Genomic DNA, 21521 nt, shown 5'->3' with positions numbered 1-21521 from the left:
GTGGTCTTTAAAGGGTTTATTAACACATACGTCTAGTGGCTGCAAAGCATATGTTAGGCCACCAGGAATGACTATCTGTCGTGTCTTATTTGTAGTGAGAATTTGCTTCACTTCGTTCACGAGGTGACCTCGGAAACTATCTAAAACAAGCAGAGCTGGTTGTTTTAGTAGTGCACCAGGTCTTCTATTCCACACAGTTTTAACCCAGTCCAGCATGAGTTCTACGTCCATCCAACCCTTTGGTTGCACTCGTAAATGAATTCCACGGGGAAACTGTATATTCTTAGGCATAGTTTTCCTCTTGAAAATGATGTAAGGCGGCAACTTTCTCCCGTCAGCTGTAATGGCTAGCATTGCCGTGCATCGCAACTTCTCACTACTGCTGGTTTTCATTAATACACTGCGTGATCCTTTTAGCGCAATAGTGCTGTTGCGAGGCATATAAAAAAAGATTGGAGTCTGATCGGCATTACCGATTTGAGAAAGCAAGTACGAAGTTTCCTTGCGCAAACGTATGACAAATCGGTGAAAATTTACAATCTTGTCCGTGTAATCAGCAGGCAACTTTTGGCTTAGTGTTGTTCTCCTTCGCACTGACAGATTATGAACCCCTTAATCCACCCACGAGTCGCCTTAAACTGAGTTACCGGTATGTTGTGTTTGCGCGCTACCTCCTGTCCCTTAATTTGTAACATTTCATATGATACACTGCAGCCATTGTTACGTATTTCACTGACGTACCTAAACACTTCTTCATCAATTATAGGAAACTTCCCTGTTTTAGGACCTCTAAACGCGCGTCTAGAAGGTTTTGTACTTTTTAGCTTGTTTTTTACTTTCCGCCAGTCACGCACCAACTTTTCACTCACAGAAAATTTTCTTTCTGCAGCTCTGTTCCCGTGCTGTTCAGCGAAGGCAATTACGCTTAGCTTGAAGCCCGCAGAATAGTTTCTATATTTACCCATAATTGCTTATAAATGCTTCACACGTTAATGTTTTGCGATATAAATGACTTTCCGTAATTGTTCACTATTAAAACAAATTATTTCTGCAAACACCCAAAACACAAATTAAAAACTTAAATTCTCACGCACACATGTCTACAGTAATCACGTAAATCTGAAACAAATAAATGCATCTGTGATCTGTCCATTCCAGAGCAGCCAATACTGTTAGGCAGCAAGAAAGCATGCAACAATTTATCAGTTTAGCTCGTTGGTTGCGACACACTACTGCGCTTGCGCAAAGCTCGCAAACCGGAGCTCTAGCTAGCGCGGTGTAGATCTACTGTATAGTTGACTGCTCTCTTTGGTTGACTGTATTCCGAGACGTCAGTAACAAACATTCATTTTTTTCAATTTCTTTTAAACATACGGTAATTAGGTTAATATTTCTTCCCAGTTATTGATGATTTTACATTACATTACTGACGAGTTTATAAAATAAAACTTTAATAGCATTGGATAATAATTATCTTGACTACTTGGATAAAAGTTTTCATCCCATGCCCGGACACTTATGACGTAGTAGTAAGATAAGAGTCTAGCGATGACAACTGAGACATCGTAAATAATTCGGCTGAATAATTCCGCGGAAATCTGCGTTATCGTCTTGGATTTCACTTCGTGCGCAATAACACAGGAGCCGGCCCCATGGTGTAGGGGTAGCGTGCTTGCCTCTTACACGGAGGCCTCGGGTTCAATTCACGGCCGGGTCAGGGAATTTTACCTGTATCTGAGGGCTGGTTCGAGGTCCATTCAACCTACCTAGCCGGTATTTCCTGGCGACGTTGCCGATAAGCGATAACTTACAGCCTTACGTATTTCAAATGGGAACTCATAATATGTAGGTGGTGAATAAATAGTACACTGTCTCGCGACCACGTTGTCAAACTGCCGATAGCCTACCGGTAAGCATAATATGTAGGTGGTGAATAAATAGTACACTGTCTCGCGACCACGTTGTCAAACTGCCGATAGTCTACCGGTAAGCCATGCGTCGTACATATACCGGTATTAATTTATACGTTGTGCAACATGTCGCAAACGTGACTGTATTGCCAAATTGCCCATAAACCATACACGTATTTAAATTGCGCATTCATGTGCAACTTACGTTGCAGTTCCATTTACCTTTTAACCAGATTAGTGAACAAAATTTGGACGTGTGACGATTATGTAATTAAATGTTTAAAGTCCGATTTTTGTATTGAAAATAAAGGATGCGACGATTACGCGGTGGCGACGATTATGCCGTGAAATACGGTATTTAATAAAAAATAATGTTGAATAAAATAATGATGAAAGATGGTCAAGTGACCAGCAATTATTTGTTTACAAGAGATAAGAGTCAAAAATCAATGGCATATGGTGATGTGGTTCACTTTGATAAAAAAAATACGAAGTTGTAGTTGAAGGTTGAAGAACGATGTTTAAATTGGACCTTTATGGACCATCTCAATTTGATGCAATGCTAAAATGTTGTTAAGAATGTGGGTTGATTGACATTCTAGTCGAAACGGAAGTGTGACAGTTGAATCATTTGACGATGGTGAGGGTAATTTGTTACGTTATTAACTGAACGTTACTGTCGACTGTCGGCTTCTTACTACGAGTGTTATAGCTGTAGGTTTGAGTTGGAGGGGGATCTGTTTGTGTGACTATGGGCCAGGACCCCCTAAACGAAGGACTCAACACTGACCATTCAGCCAAGGAGTTGGGCAGGTTCTTGTATCTTGCCTATTTCCGATATTTTTCTTTTGAACTTGTGACCCATTTCCTTAGAAATTACTCACTTGAAAAGCTCCAAATTTTACACACAAATATTAACAATAACTTTATGTTTCCATTCTGTATAAAAGATGTCCAGAAACTTTGGATGTTCTTGGTTTCTGCCCAAAAGGGGAACTATGGAGAAATAGCAGGCACCATAGGGTCAGGAGTAGTATTTTGCAGAACTTCTCAAAAAATCTGTCAGATTCGAAGCCTTTGAAGAAGTACACTGTATCTCTAGCAATAGATCCAGTAAACGTGCAGACATTGTCACGATTCACAGGAAGAGATACATTGGCGTTGTTACTGATGCAACAATAAGGTTTGAGAGTAACAGTTCACAGGCCATAGAAGTTGATTCTGAAAAGAAGAGACGCTACGAACCCTGTTTTAAAGTACTTTGAAGCAAAGTATCACACACCTGCCATTTGGTGGGAACTGATTTGGTTGCTCTTTGGTGTGTGAGGATCTATCACAAAATTAAATTAATTTCTTCCTTCGTTTCGCCATTCTTGTTTCGTTTTTAAAAGATATCTGTTTAGATGTTTTATGTAATTCATTGTCAATAGTAAATCACCATTTACAGTTGAAACTTGTTAACGTGCTTCCCTGGTTATTACATCATTATTCCGAAGTCCCAGTCCATGTCCTATTAAATACATGACCGGGCGAGTTGGCCGCGCGGTTAGGAGCGTGCAGCTATGAACTTGCATCCGGGAGTAAGTTCGAATCCCACTGTCGGCAGCCCTGAAGATGGTCTTCAGTAGTTTCCCATTTTCACACCAGGCAAATGTTGGAGCTGTATCTTAATTAAGGCCACGGCCGCTTCCTTCCCATTCCTAGGCCTTTCCTACCCCATTGTCGCCATAAGACCGTCGGTGCGACGTAAAGCAAAACAAACAAAAAAATTACATGTTGATGAAACCTGGATAGCATAAGAAATTTAAATTAGCATTCCCGGCCACGTTGTACGCATGACGGGCCAGCGACAACTGGCCTGGGTGAAGATTTGGTAGAGAACTTAATTTCACGGCCCTAGCGTGTCGATCTACAGCTGCAGGGAGCATCAGTCTCAAGCCAGTGTTTGATGTAGGCATGCATTTGTTCGGATCGTGCAGCAGTAGCTCGTGTAATGTGTTGATGCTTAATTTTACGTTTGTAAGTGAATTGTGTAACAACGTACATAAATTAGGCCTACTGTACTTGCGCATAGTGGTTTGCAGGACATTCAGTTATGGAGAAAAAGAAAGCTTGACAGTTTGCTAATGATTAAAAATTGAAGTTCATTGAGAAAGCAGATGCTAATCTACACACAAAACGTATGCAAATCTCCCAGATGTTGGACATTCCTACGATAACTTTAAACATAGTTGTATAGTTTGCGTCTCTAAGAACGCTTTTCTTTGCTGCTTTACTATGATGGTGTTCTTAAAATGTATTATTTCTTTATTTATTTCATTAATTATAACTATAAACACTTGTTTCTTGGTTTTCATCGTTATTATTTTTAGTTCAAAACTAACCTTAAATTTAACAGGGTAATTGTTTTTCATTTTCTAGCATGTTTTTTCGGTCCCCACAAAAATGTCCTAACCAGTTTTGGCTGTATACAATATAGGCAAAGAAATATAATAAAGTATTCCTCAATGGGGATAGCTATACAACAGGGGAATTTCAAAATTAAAAAAATATAAGCTCATTTTATCCTAAGATAAATAGTGTGAGAATTGGAATGGCATTAAGTACATTACAATCTATTTGATGCTGTTACCGTACGGTACCCCTTGTTCTAGGGCAGCTATCCCTTGTGGGTTTTCTTTCCCTCTCTTGAATTTAAATTTTTAAGAACACATTGCAGAAAAAAAAAATTATCACTTGCAAATCAATACATTCAGCTACGTATAAAAATCTCAGTTGGAAGCTAAGGCCATGGACTAAACCACTGAAAAATATTAGAGTGCTAGCTCTAATAGTTTCCAAGAATGAAAAATGAAAATCCACAGTCTGTTTCCAGTCATTCGATTGAGTCAAGAATGGAATGAATGAAGTCCCCATCTAGTGGCGAGGATAAGTTTCCAAGAATATGATGGTTTACAGTCTCCTCTTAAAAGAATACCGATTGTCGGTTGAAAAGTGATCAACTAATCAATGTCTGTTCTATCTATAGAGTTGTTGTTGATCTTTGCAATCACTCAATACGAAGTGCAGCAGCTGTACTAAAACTGTTACCATGTGAGTAAGATAACCACTCGTCCATTTAAGACAATGTGAAGTACTAGGAAACGTATGAGATGGCTCGGCGATATACTGCATTATTCCGAAGTGTGAATCATTTACCTCACCTGATTGAATGCATCAAGGCTAACACCGTTCTTCAGTAGAAACTCCCTGGTCTCGGTGACGATCTGCGTTTCTCCGAGAGCCAGCCTTACAGCTAAGCTTTCGCTTCCTCGAGCGTCCAACACCTGAAAAAGAAAGAAGAAACGGTACTTACAGGAAATCAGCAATGCAGTCAAACTTGAATTTTGTTTTACCAAATTGGGGATTTAGGAAAAATTTGAACAAGTTCAGTATATGGAGAACAGGAGATCTACAAACCAACAGCCTTCTACAATTTAAACAATACCATGGTTACATGGCTGACGGTGATGTAGAGACACCACTCCGAAAGTGTTTTCCAACTTTTATGCAAGTTTTACTCTGAAGAAACAGTTAGGAATTTGCCTTACTGGCGTATGCATTTTTGTTGTTATAACCCTTCTGTTCTTGTGAAATATTTAAGTTCGGTCCAAGAAGACCCTAACTTATTTGATTCTAGCCTATGTTCAAAACTTAAATTACCACCACTACTTAAAATACTACAGTATAAATCAAGACTAACATTTAGTTTTCAACTATGAAGATAAACATTAAATAAATAATTGGTTTAAAGAAGTTCAGAATGATTTAGAAGAGCTGAATATTACAATGAAGCAAATTGAAAATAGAGAAGAAAAAAGGATTCTCAAGAACAAACAAATAAGATTGTCATTAAAAACTGTACAACACAAACAATATGTCATATCTGATGAAGAAAGGGCAGCCAGGTCAGCCAGAATGAAGAGGTTTTGGGAAAGGAAGATGGATGATGCAAGCTAAATCTTCAGTTAATTCTTTGTTAACGTAAATGTATTTGGGTTTGATTTAAGTGCTCCAATGTGGGCGTAAACTATGTAAATAAATAAATAATAAATAAATTAAGAATGAACTGGTGCTGCCCATTCAGCATTTGGATGTTTATCCTGTTGTGTCCTCATGAATAAGGACCTTACAATAAAGACCAAGTTCATGGTTTACCATGCTGTTATCATACCAACGCAACACTGCTTTATGATTGTGAGACTTAGACCCTCTACCATCAAGATATCAAAAAGCTAGGGCGCTTCCATCTGCAAAAACTTAGATCCATCTTGAACATCAAATGGGAGGACCGTGTCCCCAACCTTGCAGTTCTTGAGAAAGCACATGCTATAAGCATTGAAGCTATTGCTATAATCATTGGCCACCATCTCAGATGGATAGGGCACGTCCGTCGCATGAGTGAAACCAGGCTTCCTCGTCAACTCCTATATAGTGAACTCTGCTCTGGCACAAGACTCCATAGAGCCCCTTGGAGGCGTTTCAAGGACCAGTTAAAGCATACTATGAAAAGAGCTGGAATTAACACTCACTCCTGCGATATGCTTCCTGAGAATCGTACACTACTGTTTCTATATCAGTTACGGTCTTAGAAGAGGAATGATGACGGTGTGAAGAGGATAAATGACAAGCAGGGAAGGTCCGTCAAGCTCAGTCCTGCTCTTCCCCAGTCATTCCATGTGATCTGTGTGGACGTATGTTTCATGCTAAGATTGGCCTACTAAGTCATATGAAATGTATTCACAAAGCATTGTGAGTGTGTAAATGTAAACGGCTGAAGAATATGTTTACTCGGATACGAGTTGCAGCCGACGATGACATGAATGAAGAAATTAACACGAGATTAAATACTAAAGGGAGAATTTTGCATTGCTACTGAAAACAGGAGGCATATGGTAGTTTTATATACTGAAAACTTGCACTACCACAGTAATTAACTGCATTACAATGACTCTCTCTCTCTCTAACAGGTTAACAGCTACTGCAATCATGACTGCACCGCTTCACTGACCACAAACAACATTCACGAAAACAGATATCCTAAACAATGCACGAATATTATCTTTTCTTAATACAGATGAACTGAAACGTGAAATCCCGCTGGAGTCTCTAAGCATGAAGATGTATTTAACAATTTGACCAACCTACAAATGGTGTTATCACCTTATAGTTACATATTAAATCTTAATTTTAGCTTTTAAATGAGTTGTTTAAATAGTCAATAGAATGGAATTCATTATCTTGTAAAATGTTTTGGAATTTATCACAAATAATAATTAATGTAAGACACAGGGTGGAAACTTAGGAACATTGTTAAGTGGTTGGCGACGTTGCTGCGGGCTCTGCCGCACTGTTCTTCACACCTGCCTTCACTTTTCCTTCCCTTGACAAACTTATATCAGAGTTCAGACTCCTCTCTCACACTGCAAACAAGCAACTAGACTGAGGGCTCCACTGCCACAGTCCGAGCACCTCAAGCCTGAAGAGAAACATCGTGCTTGCTGGACAGAAGCCATGTTCTGAAAACATTTACCCAAGTAAAGAAATAGATAAGGGAGATATTAACACATTTGTTTTTGCTGATGATGTTGCCATTTGGGGAGAAACTGAGAGAGATGTTCAGGCGAGACTGGATCTTTGGAACACCAAGTTTAAAGAATATAAGGTAATGTGAGCAAGAGCAAAACAGTGGTAATGAAAGTTATGCCTGTTGCTCACGGTAAAATTTTCTGTCAAATTTATTGTACAATAATTTAATTTCATAAAATTTCTGTTGCTCACGGTCAAATTCAAGTTTTATAAAACCTGTTATAAAACTTTTCGTAAAATAGGACATGTTCTATTCCGTAAAATTAATTTTATGAAACGAACCAATCAGCGAAGCTGACATCACGATGATACTGGCGCTACGTCGTGAGAAAATTGTGAAGCTCCATTGTAAACAAATACTTCTTTCTAAAATGGCAGGATCCGGGTGGATGAAGGAAGCTGTTAGTGTTTTACTGGACGAATATCAGAAATATCCTTGTTTATATGAAGTTAAAACGCCACTTTACCACAACAGAAATGCAAGAAGAGGGGCAGAAAACACAATCGCCGAATTCTTATATAAATGCTGGTCTTCTAACCTCAACTAATTTTCGACCAAGGACAGCAATCCTCTACCTTCTTCTCTTCTTTTGATCCAACCCGAGTCCAGCATTTCCTGGCAATTCTTTTCTTCCTTTTTACCACTGTACAACATATAATTGCAGCTAAAGCAGCAAGTTTTGCTTTGTTTGTTGGAGCAACACTCTCAAACACACTGTAAGTTGAACAGCTGATTCTTGGTTTTAAAGTTTATCGATAGATGGCAGCACATGCACTTCCTAGTTCAGGAGTGATTTCATAGATGGCCATCCTGATGCTTCAACGGATTTTATAAAATAATTTTACCGTGAGCAACACAACTTGTTTTCACCAAATTTTTATAAAATTAATTGTACAACAAATTTTACGAAACATTTTACCGTGAGCAATAGGCTTTAGTAGGCCAAATACCTGTTGTAACCTCACCCTTGAGGAAGAGAAGATTGAATGTGCGAATACCTTTAAATATCTGGGGGAGTACAATATCAAATGATGGAAGTGCCAAGAATGAAGTGTTGAACAGGGTGCAAAAAGGAATCAACTTCTTCCATCAAGTACGGAACATAGTATGGGACAAGCGAGTTCCTCACAGGGCTAAACAGACCCTGTTTAAGACTCATCTCCTGCCCATCATGACGTATAGTCTGGCCAGTTGCTTCATGCATAAAAGAGAAGAAAGTCAACTGCAAAGTGTTGAAATGAAGTTCCTTAGATCAGCTGTACAGAAAACGAGGAAGGGCAGAATTAGGAATGATCACATACGAAGAGATCTGCAGGTCTTCCTGGCCATGGAAGAAAGGCTGAGTGTTGCAAGGCTGAAGTGGCTAGGATATGTTAAACGAATGCAGGAGACTCGAACACCAAGGAAGTATCATGAAAAGATCGTTTCAAGACGAAGACCAACTGGATGCCCTAGAAAAAGGTGGTTAGAGCAGATAGGACGTAGAGAAGAGAGAAGAAACATGGGAAGCCCCAGAGAGAGAAGAAGCATACCAGGAGCGTAATAAATGGAAGCACATCGTTCTTAAACATCTTACCCAGCTTGCTGGAAAGAATTCATCATGATTATGAGAAAAGCAAAATGTTTACAACTGAAATAATGAAAAAGAACATTGTATAGCTGAATAGCATACCATTATAAATTTGCGCACTAACTGCCACTTATCAGAAGTTCATTCTCCATACCATTTTGCTTTAAAAAAATGTTATTTATTCTTTTACCTAAACTTATTTGGATATTGATTTTATGAATATTTTGTTATCTTGTCATGTCCTTTTCAGGTCCAACGTGGGTTAAACCTAAAACCTGTGTTACACAATTTTAAATCGGAATTTGACTATTCATTCTGTTTCATCAAGGGGCATTCGTTTTTACTCTAGTTAAGGTCGGAGTTAAGTTACCCCTCCTTTCAGCAAGGTTAAACGGTTAACTCAAGGCTGAAAGCAAAATGGCCATTGTAAATCATGCGTTGGATGCAAAGTTGCTTTATTTAGAAATGTTAAATGGTGTTTCTAACAGAAATAGGCTTATAAGGGGGAAGTATTTTCAAAATCTATCCGAGTACTGATTTCTGAAGAGGTATAGACTGTCAGCAACCGTTATCAGTAAAGTCGCCGCCGATGATATACACAGCAGACAGAAACAAGCCTCTCTCTCCTATACTGCAGGTATGGATTGCATTAAGATTTTATGCTATAGGGTCGTTTCAAACAACACTCGGAGACAACAATGGGGTATTAAACCTACGGTCAGCAGAATGGTATCTGAAGTGTCTGGAACTATAGCATTAATAAGTTTTGTAAAACCGTTTAAGTTGATTGCTAGTTCACACTGTCACGTGGGCAATGCTATTAAATCCCCCTGTAATTTCTTATCGTGTGTGTATTTTTCTTTTAATCTCACACCACCAATCTTCTTATATTCCATAATGCTTTGAAACTTTGTGACTTAGAAGTGTATTCATGGAAAAGATCTGGTAATGGTATTCCTTGATCTAGAGAAGGCATACAATAATGTTCGTAGAGAAAAGGTGTGGGAAACCCTGGGGAAAAAAAGGATGTGGAAGGCAAACAAGTGAACTAGTGAAAGCAATGTATAGGAATTGCTCCAGTGGGGAGAACAGGTTGGTTTAGAAACCAAACTGGACTGTATTGCCTCCACTTTTGTTTATAATAGTTATGGGTGAAATTCTAAAGGAAACAAAGGCAACATATGGAGGGGACATGAAAATATTGTTGGTTGCAGATAACATAGTGATCTAGGGAGTCAACTATAAAAGTGCAAATCCAACTAGAGGTTTTAAATTATAACATTGAGATATATGGTATGAAAATCAGTATGGAGAAGACCAAAACATTGGTGATGGCAAGAGAAGGAGGAGGAATTGTTAGTATCAAGGCTGTTGAATGAAATAATGCAAGATGCAAGGTTGGATAAGGAGATCAGCAGAAGGGTAGAAGTGGGAAATACGTTTTACCAGAATGTAAGGAACCTGGTGTGGAACGGAGAAGTTCCTATGAAATGTAAAGAGAGAATGTACAAGATGTACTATACTGCCATTAATGTATGCAACAGAGAATAGGACTGAAGTTCCTGAAGAGTATGGTAGGAAAGACAAGGAGAGACAGAGTAAGAAATGTTGAGGTCAGAAAAGAGATAGGGGCAGAAAAACTGAGCGACAGGATGGAGAAAAATAAATTGAGATGGTTTGGGCATGTTATGAGGATGGAGGAGGGAAGGATACCAAAATAAGTGTTGGAGGCTAAGATAGAAGGAAAGAAGGCAAGAGGGATGCCCAGATCAAGATAGATGGACTCTGTTAAGAACAGTATAAGAAAAAAGAAGACCGGACTGGAATAAAATTACTGAAGAGGAGTGGTGGAAGGAGAGGCAACGGTGAAGAACACCCTGACCTAGCAGGAGCTGGACAAGGGAAAATGAAGATGACTATGATGACTTAGTGACTAACTTGGTAATATATTTTCTAAAGCACAAAAATATGTGCCTGTGTTTCTCTTTCTTTCATTCTGTCAGCCACTGCTATCAGGCCTGTTGCGATAGAGTAATTCAGGTTACCACGGAACTGTGGAAGAAAACAAAATAGTGCACAAAAAAGAAACAAATGAATCACACAAAAAGTGTGTTCATACGAAGGTGGATCAAATATAAACGGGAATTTTAATGTACTGCTGCTGTTAGTAATAATTCTGAGGCAGGGCTTTGGCAGGATGTTGGTGGGGGTGCCTGGAGAAAGGATTTGCATGGGCAAACGACGGTGGAGAGCTGGGCTGCTTCAGTACACCATGAGTGAGCAAGAGGTGCACACGTTTGTTGCGCAATGCATCATTATCAAATTTCTCGCAAAAGAGGGCACCAAACCTTCCAAAATTTTGAGATGGTTCCATGCACAGTTTGGGGAAGAAACACTTTCACAGACTCAAGTGTATGAGTAGGCTGAAAAATTTGTGGCAGAAGGAGAAGCTGTGGAAAATGAACCTCTTGATAGGAGACCGCAGACAAGCATCAAAGCAGACAACATTGTTGCTATTCGTGACATTACTGGTGAAGATCGGCAAATAAAAATTTTGCTAATTGTTTTGGCAGTAGGAATAAGTTATGGAAGTGTTCAAACCATCATTCGAGATGAACTACATTTAAGAAAATTGTCTGCCAGGTCAGTTCTTCGTCTCCTCAATCAGGAATAAAAACCGTTACACCAGGAAGTTTATCAGAGACTCCTGCGTTGTAATGAGGAGGAAGGAGAGGATTTCTTGCATCGTATTTTGACCTGTGATGAAATTTGGGTGCATCATTACACACCAGAGTCAAAGCAAGCAAGCATGGAGTGGAGGCGAAGAGACAAAGCAGGTCTGGTCAAGGGCAAAACACATCCATCTGCTGGAAAGGTGCTTGCAACAGTTTTCTGGAACTTCGCAGTCATTTTGCTGGTGGATTTTCTTTACAAACAAAGGACATTTAATACACCTTATTAATGTCGCCTTTTGGATGAAGCAAAAGCTGCGTATCGCAACAAGCGATGCTGGCAACCGATCCGGAAAGACATTCTTCTCCATGACAATGCAAGGCCGCACACTGCCGCTTTAACATGCGAAAAACTGGACTCCTCTGGAACACACTCCGTACAGTCCAGATTTATCACCCTGTGACTACCATTTGTTTGGACCACCCAAACAAGACTTAGGAGTACAGCAGTTAGATGATGATGCGCAACTCACTCCACATAAGTCCCTCTCCTTTCTATCAGGATGGCACCAAACACTTACCAATCTGACGGAGGCAAGACACTATGTAGAAAAGTGATCTCTATATGTGTATTTTTTTTGGTTGATGCAAAAAAAATTTTCAAAATATTTCCCGTTTATATTTGATCCGCCCTCATAACCTCTAATATTCAGTCACAGCCTCCTTGATTGGTACGGTAGCTATTTCCAGCGAGGGTTTATGCAATGTTGGTTAACCCTCTACCGAAATAGCTTGATGAAATTCGTGACTTGCAAAAAAGAGTTAAAATATTAACCTGAAGTTAACAAATCCAGGGTTAAAGTGTATTTAACCGTCCTTGATGAAACCGTGCCAGTGTTTGGCCCATAAAACAGATTTGAGATACTGCTATTCTTCTTTTTTTTTAAAAGGAATTCTTTGGAGAGAGAAGAGACAATTTCAAATGTCAGAAATTTATCTGCAAGAAATGAAGTTGGGATGTTCAGATCTTTGTTAAACTTACTTTCTAAGATTAAAAATCTAGGGGAGGAAGAATGATGAGCCCGATATATAAATAAATGAAAGCATCTTCATGTCCTTTACCTTTTCCTTTGTAGTGTTGTAGGTTTCAGCGATGATGTCCGCTACAGCATTTTGTCCCAGGAACAAAGAATTCCAGTTGTGAGAAGATTTTGCCTGAGCTTTCTCCTTCAATAGCTTCTTCTGCTTAAACGAAAGGTGTTCTGTCAAGAGAAGACAGGCTCATTATGAAAGATGGCAGAGCTTTAACATCACATTGTGGGACATTTGGATCTTTTGTCCTCACGCACAGCATGCACACATTTTTGCAATTTTCAATATTCAACAGATCACACATCTTTGCATATCTGTATATATTATAAAATAAAGTCCCTGGAAAGTGTCTGTCAAATGGATTTTGATGTTTTCTCACCATTATATACAGGATTTATTGAGGAAGGATTAGATGTATGGTACATAAATCTATGACAAGGGGGAGCCACGTAGTGACAATTTTATTGAAGAAGTCAAAGAAAATATGACTTAAGCTGCCTACACTGGTAACCCTTTCCATGTCACGATGCAATATTGCATCTCGCAGAAAATGCCACAGCAGTTATGACATAAAATATTGCGTGACGAACTTCTGAATGTCATATCTTAGCTTCTCCATGTTTTTTGAGTAATTATATACAAAAAATATACTATCTGCTATCTATTGGCTATGTTACTGTCTTGTAACCGTACACAAGTACAATTCCCAATTTTAGGTTAGAAAATCTTTATAAATGACGATTTCCCGATTTTTGGTTAGGAAATTTTTGTAAAATAATTTGTAATATAAAGTAGTGAATATCATATGAGCAGGGCCTGGATGTTTATGACATTCTTATTTTTTTCTTTATATTCTTTCCATGGAAAATATAACTTAAGCATGATTTTATCCACAGTGACTAAAATTATGCAATTTTCATGGGTCATATAAAGTCGTATTTTGGCTTTTTTAAAATGCTTTTTGGTCATTTTCCATTAATTTTTCGTATTGTGGTCATACATCCCTGTGAATTTTTGTATTTTTGTCATATTCTTATCTTTTTTATTCTATTTTCGCATTCCTGCTTGCAGTCGTCTCAAAGACGGACTTTTCACCCCAGACTGCATGATCTTCACTGCTAGACCATGTGCACAGACTCTTACCCAAACAGATAAAAAATATGATGATACACCTATGCAATATTCCCAAACTACAAATTCTTCTTACATTACTGTGTAACTTTGTGAACTTTTTTCATGTATGACTTAGTCATTAAAAGAAAAAAAATACATTATGTGCCTCTACATTAATTTTTAATGGGGTTTATTTATGAGCACGCAAAAACCTAAATCCTGGTGTATGTCAGTGCTTTGAAAACCCAACCCTCAAATGGTTAATGATAGACTCCAAGTATATTTAGCATAAAAAGCTGTACAGAAAAGTTCAGGACATAATATAAATAATCTCACAGAGAAAGGGGACCATTTTGTTCCAGAAGCTCCTAAATATTTGAGGTGGACATTCTTGTTGACTCATCCGATATACAGTATACAGAGGAAATGGATGGAGTGCAGCAACCTACCAGTAAACACACACGAAGTCATATTTTTAGCTGCAGCCTCTGGCAGTGGGGGACAGAGTACAAATGGTGGTGACCATTGTTGAAAAGAAAAGGGTTGTTGAAGTAAAGGGACAGATAAGAGAACCAAGAGGGTGGAAAAAACCCAGTAATCATCTTATGTTTAAGTCAACTAGTGCTCAGGCCCAGAGAAGCACATGGCCTAACATGCAGCATATTACAAGTTATAATTCTCATATTTTGGTCCGCATTGAACTGTACATTAAAGTCAAAGAAATATTAATGTTTATATAATTCCACCTATTCAATACACTGAATACTATTTAATTTAATTTAATTTAATGGAAATGAATGGAGTGCAGCAACCTACCAGGTAAGCACACAAGAAGTCATATTTCTAGCTGCAGCCTCTGACAGTGGGGAATTTAATTTAACTCCACCTATTCAATAAAATGAATACATTGAAAAGGTGAAATTAAATAAACATTAATATTTCTTTGACTTTAATGTAGCATATTAAAAGTGTGATTATCTATATAATAAAAGAGTTTACTAAAAACAGCTTTGGCAAATCAAACCATCTGTTCTACTGGATTGATTTGCTTCTTTTTTGTTTTATTCTCTCCGGAATTACCTGCCGGTGAATCACGAGACACTGATAGATCTCTAAGTTCAGCTAACTTTGAGTAATCATAAAAACAAATCATTAAATGACACTCTAATAATTGCAAGCGAAGGCTTACCCTAACCTGTAATACATTCTGTACTTAGGAGGTTGCCAAGCGATATGTGATTTTCATCCTTAGTAATGTCATTGCATGCAGCCATGTTTGATTACTACCTTGTTAACAGAAAAATACTATTCCCTGCTAGATACTCTTTGATTCTCTAACTTTTCCCAGCTTCCAAATATATTCAACATATGGCAGAGGGTTCCTAATAACTTACATGCTGCTGAGAGAAAAAGTTTATGTACAAACAGACCCCATCATGATACACGTCTTAGATGATATAGATGTTGATTCCCATAGGGAACCTGAAATACAGTGGAACCTCAGTTCTCTGTTTTTGGAGGGACCACGGAAAAAACGTACAACACGGGAAAAACGGAGAATCCAGGAACGAATGAACCATCAACAGTTTGGCTAAACATCACAAAAAAGAAATATGTATATTTATAATCTTACAAACACCCCTAAACCAAACCAAACTACAGCCCCAAGCGACTGCTGCTCGGTCTGAAGGCCTGCAGATTACGAGGTGACGCATGGTCAGTGTGACGAATCCTCTCGGCCGTTATTCCTGGCTCTCTAGATAGGGGTCGCCATGTCACCATTAAATAGCTCCTCAATTAAGGGTAATCGTAGAATGAGTGAAACTAGATCCAGCCCTCATATCCAGGTAAAAATGCCTGACCTGACCGGGAATTGAACCCGGGCCCTCCAGGTGAGAGGCAGGCAAGGTAGACCAAGGGGCCGGCTTCAAACATTAATTACCGGTATGCGACTAAAAAATCTTGAAACTTTACATTCGGTTTTACCACGGAAACGTCGTCAGTTTCCTATGAAAACTTCTTTCAGTTCAGCAACTTTGATCAGCCAAGCTCTTTGAAAAATCTATAATACCCGTAACGCCAAGCCAAACAACAATCGACCACAAGTAGTTTCTAATTCTATAATCTAATAAAATAAAGTACATTAGATACTAAAGCGCCCAACATGATGGCGAAATCTTTTTTTTAAATCTTCCATTGTAATTTGGTCACTGGTATACTGTTCATAGTCAGTTTATGGAAATCTTGTACCACGGAAATTAGGCCTACATCGACTTTTAAAGGTTATGTTGAACTCAAGAATATGGTTTCGAATGTAAGTATCGATTCTCAAGTTCTGGAATGCATTATATTCAATTCTGCCCTTCGCTAATCACAACCAAATTGGAAAGAGAAAAAATATCATTAACACTTCCGAAATGATGGTTATTCGTGACCTTGAGCTCAGCTGGAAAGTGCGCTGGCTGTACAAGTCGGTACGAGTGCGAAATGATACAAAGTTTTTAAATGCAACATGCGCAAATAAAATAACTGCGGTTTTTGTAACATTTTAACACAAACACGTGAAATTCCCAGTCTAATATTAGGACCAAAACAGCAATAGGCAATCCCGAAACCTCCATTGGCTTTATACAGTATATGTAAGGTGCAACATCTGTTCTGGTCTCGGTAACATAATCGTATATGATAAAATACTAAATACTAAAATACTAAATTTGTGTTGCTTAAGAAGGAGCAGTTTCGATTCCTGCCTGAAAGCCCAGTGACTATACAGTGCCCTGAGGGAAGTGCCGAAAATATGTTCGGCGATACATTCGAAAAAAGTAAAAAAATTAAACATCTAACCCTGGACATAATGTAGACGTTTTGCAAGTACGAATATTTGAAGAAACTCGTTCCGTTTTCTAATAGAGCTGCCGAAATGCGCTGTCTCCTTCCAATTGTTGTAGACACTCTCTGCTTCATGATTTCTGAGGATTGTCTAAACAATACAACCCAAATGCGATGCTAAGATGGTCCCTTATATAAGTTCACCGCCGATCGCTTTTCCAGTACAGTAGGCTACTTCCTCAAATTACCGCAATGACGGGACGTTAACATCATGATCTGTAAGTATGCCGTAGCCATCCTTTTGTGAGATATTCTTGAAAAATGTGTGATCGAGGATTTAGCGTTGATGGGACTGAAATTTCTGAACGGTTGATCCGGGAAATCGTTTCTTTGAGGAACGGGTAATGTGGGATTTTTACGGCGTGATTTAATTAGGATGCTCGTGGGACCACGTCATTTGAAGGAATAATACGGGAAAACATAGTTTCTGGGAACGTATAATCGAGGTTCTAATGTATTTGTCCCGAATGAATAAATTTATAATACCAATATAAATGGTCCGTTATTGGACATTATAAATTGTCCAGCTAACCCATTCCTGGTTGCCAGCGTTTCGCCCCAGTGTGCTAAGTTGGGCTCATCAGTTGGTAAACAGCACCCCCACCAAGACGTCTTAGACATTATCTGAGAACACCTATCGAAGGATAACTTAGCTACACTAGAATGAGTAAAGGCCATGCATTTTTAAAAGTTCTCTGCCTGGCAAAAAATCCTTCTTCGAGACTAAACTATGATCTCACAACATAGCCATTCTATACAGAAGAAGAAGTGCGATTAAAAATACCATTGCCTTCTACGACACAATACCAAGCTTCACATCAAGAACTGCAGGATAAAAAAGTGAATATATGGATAGATTTTTACCGAACAGGCAGCACGATGAAGTCAGACTGGATGAATTCTAACGACGAACTGCGGCATGCCACAACGCGCTTCTTATTAAATGTTCATAAAACCATTGAAAAGGGTAGGCAAAACAATATGACTAAGACAAGTTATCTGACCTTTTTTTTTGCTAGTGGCCGTACGTTGCATCGACAAAGATAGGTCTTATGGAGACAATGGGATAGGAAAGGGCTAGGAGTTGGAAGGAAGCGGACATGGCCTTAATTAACGTCCAGCCCCAGCATTTATTTGCCTGGTGTGAAAATGGGAAAACACGGAAAACCATCTTCAGGGCTACCGACAGTGGGATTCAAACCCATCATCTCCCGGATGCAAGCTCACAGCTGTGCGCCGCTAACCGCACGGCTAACTCGCCCGGTCTGACCTCTTTATAACGAGTGTTACGGAGCAGTATGGGTCCTCAGTCTTATGTTAAAAAGGAAAAACTACAAAGGACTGATAAAAAACTGACCAGACTCCAGGAGTTCCTCAATGGTCTTCTTAGCCTTCCCTGGTAGCACGTGGAGCATCCTGCCATGGAACACAGTACCATCGAGCTGGGAGTGTGCTATGACAGCATGTTCTGGCATCACGAAAGTGACGAGAGCAAAGCCTTTGGGCTTCCTCGTCATTCGATCCACAGGCATGTTAACTTCTGCAAGGGGACCTGATAACAGAAACATCAAATATATTCAATGAACGTAGGTTTTCATGGCTCATTGTCATTTATTAAAATAAATATTACATCTGAAGTAAAGCCAATTTATATTAACGACTCAAACAAAAAAGCCGAGCTTTTAGCCAAGTTTCATTGACTTTCTTCAGGGCAAAGCATGTGAAGGTCTGCTGCTGACAGTAAGCATAGAAATTCTTCAAGGAACGTGGAAGTCATGACCACATTATCCACGTTTCTCTACTAACTGGACTGAGGGATTGTCACGCTGTGCTGTGGTGGTAGGGAGGGAAGTTACTGACTCACCGCCCTCTGTCGACAGTTTCTGGAGTGTGTTGCGCTGTGCCAAGATGGTGTTACAGAAATACATGCGTAACACTACCATGGCCCAGAGTGTATCATGAGCCTAGGATTTCGTTAGCAATTTTGATCTTAGACATAGGAAAGCAGCTGAAGATGCCTATACAAGTTAGGTGAAACATCTCCCTCAATTAGACATTGTAATATTATATATGTAATAAAAATCACATGAAGTATTAAAAATGTGGACTCTCAAGAGACATTCTTTCATAAAAAGAAAAAAGAAAGAAGAGAGAGAAAACAGTGAGCCAGTAACTTCCCTCCCAAGCACCACAACACAGCACTTGTCCAGCCGGTACATGATTGCTACGTCATAGATATGTTGCTCATGCTCATATTTCCCGGCTAAATAAGAAATAGGGAAAATTTCTGAATGGCCTATGTTCATTCAGAAATCAATACGAAGCAAATTAAGAAATATGTTCATCATATTTGACTCCACATAACTTTAACAGGGCAACTGTTGTGGTACCATCATCTCAGTACCCCACATAACAGGTCGGAGTTGATATGCAGATGGTCTTTAATGTAATTTTATATCATGTAATTAACTGAGAGAAACTGTTCTAGTAAACTCATGAATAAACAGAGGCTCATCATATATATAGTGTATAAATGTGTAAAGATAATTTATTACATACTGAAACTTGTATAAGTTTACATTTTCCCATCTCAGAATACCTTAAAAAACACAATCAATCAAATAAGTTGGTTGAGACCAATTGGAATGTGAGCAAAAGCTAATTTCCATGCAATTTAAAGCAGTGGCTGCCTCAAACCCATTTGTCGGGTTGAGTCGATGGCTTTTATGAATTTCTTTTCGTGATCACCAGGGAGTTCAGAACAAGAAAGTCGTAGGAAACACTTCACAGGTTATAAACAATCATACACTATTTTCATTCCCAAAGTAGTTCAGTTTCTCTGTCAAGTAGCATCAAAGTACGCAAAAAATGCAGTTCGAATCCAGACGGTTTGATGCTGATTCCTCCCAAAGAGAATGCACTAATTTTTTTTACAGGAAAGTGTACTTCATGAGTGCAAAGTCTGTTTCACTGAATGAATCGTCTGTTTTGTTAAGTGAAATGTATTTGTGCTAGGATTGGGAAAGAAATGACCATGGCTGAAATGTTATAGTAACCATGCTGGATTTCACCTTTAGTTTAAGAGTGAAACCATAAAATATCCCTTCTAAGATGGACAAGAGTGAAATTTTAACCCAATTTTCTTCTCATCTACCCTCAATTGCTGAACCCATTCAGTTCCAACCCTTTCAAGAACAGAAAACCTTTACAGTATGATAAACAGTAATGTAGTTTAATTTTTTTTTTAAAAACCTTCACTGCTCACCATATTGTTTGAATAGATTCTCAATATCATCTTCTGTGACTGTGTACGACAGATTCCTGATGAATAATCGCCCAGACTCCGCGATCGTCTCCTCGTTCTTCAGCTTCTCCTCCTGTTCCTGCCATTGGCTCCTGTCCTGCTCTTCAAAAGACTTGTCATCATTCATGTTGTTGTACTTTAAAACACATATTCTTCTTCCGGCTAGGAAAAAAAAAGTATGATATAATATCTATTGATAAGTAATGGAAAGGAACAAACCTGTGTAAATCAAGTCACGTAAACAATGATAGGTCTGTGTAAAGGAAACAAAAAAAGGACAAGGACAAAAGCCACATCTTCAAATAGATGGGCTTACGCCACCCACGAGACTTTTACTACCTGTACTCTTCTTCTTTCCTGGCCGTATACAAATCGCTTTGCGAACGAATTCAAATGGGCTTTGTGAGGCGGTGTTGCTAAATCTCTGCATGGCAGAAGACTTTTTTCTACTGGTTTAATCATAGGTAATAAATTTCATATTATTCCGTATTGAAGAGCAATATACACTGACTGAGCAAACGTCATGGGATAGCGGAGCACTGATGCGCAGGTGTGTTGTCTGCGCACCCTCCCCCCTCCCCCCTTGTGCCACCGGCAGTTGTATAGGAGACCTTGTGAGCAGTGGCTGTGCATGCTACAGGTGTAACATGGAACGTCGTCATGAGCTGACACCATTCGAACGGGGTATGGTGGTCTGTGCCCGACAGATGGGAAGTGCAATTTCGGAAGTGGTGCAGGAATTCGGCCTCACACGATCAACCGTGTCCAGGGTGTATCGTGAATGGTTGAATGCGGGTGATGACCGTGACCGGCGACATCTGAGATGGAGTGACTGGTTAATAGAGCAAACGCCTGAAAACCCATACATCTAATTTTTGATCCGATTTTTGATATGCTCTATTGATGGAAAAATATCTAATTCCCTCCATGGGAATTTAGAATTACCATTCAATAGTGACAGACGGGCAACCGCGCAACAAATCATGGCTCAATTCAACACAGGCCGTGCTAGACACGTCTCCCAGTGGACAATCCGTAGGAACATGGATTCTATGGGGTATGGGAGCCGGCGCCACACACGGGTGCCACTGTTAACCCAACGTCATCGGGCACGACGACGCGCATTTGTCGCCAGTCATCAGGGATGGACACTGGAAGAATGGCGTAACGTGATATGGTTGGACGAATCACGATTTCAACTGTACCATGCCGATGGGAGGCACCATGTATGGCGCAGACCACATGAAGCGATAGATCCCGCCTGCCTCGAAGGTGTGGTCCAGGGAGCTGGTGTCTCTGTTATGGTCTGGGGTGCATTTTCCTGGTATGGAATGGGTCCCCT

At 39.3% G+C, this 21521-nt stretch overlaps 1 protein-coding gene across 2 annotated transcripts in view; it reads right to left on the bottom strand.

Annotated features, from left to right (window-relative positions):
- LOC136882359 (probable RNA-binding protein 19) overlaps positions 1 to 21521 on the bottom strand; it is an 80451-nt gene that overhangs the window by 41424 nt on the left and 17506 nt on the right. The window contains exons 6-9 of one of the 2 annotated variants that reach the window (XM_068229545.1): positions 20141 to 20341; positions 18233 to 18427; positions 12904 to 13043; positions 5114 to 5236 (exon numbers count right to left, since the gene is read on the bottom strand). In XM_068229545.1, coding sequence (XP_068085646.1) covers positions 5114 to 5236; positions 12904 to 13043; positions 18233 to 18427; positions 20141 to 20341 — 659 coding nt within the window. The remainder of the gene's footprint in view (positions 1 to 5113; positions 5237 to 12903; positions 13044 to 18232; positions 18428 to 20140; positions 20342 to 21521) is intronic. The other variant, XM_068229546.1, reaches the window with a different exon arrangement.

This window comes from Anabrus simplex, chromosome 10, assembly GCF_040414725.1.
Source record: "Anabrus simplex isolate iqAnaSimp1 chromosome 10, ASM4041472v1, whole genome shotgun sequence".
Classification (NCBI taxonomy): Eukaryota; Metazoa; Arthropoda; class Insecta; order Orthoptera; family Tettigoniidae; genus Anabrus; species Anabrus simplex.
The sequence above is the reverse complement of the archived record's forward strand: the minus strand, read 5'-3'. Positions and strand labels throughout refer to the sequence as shown.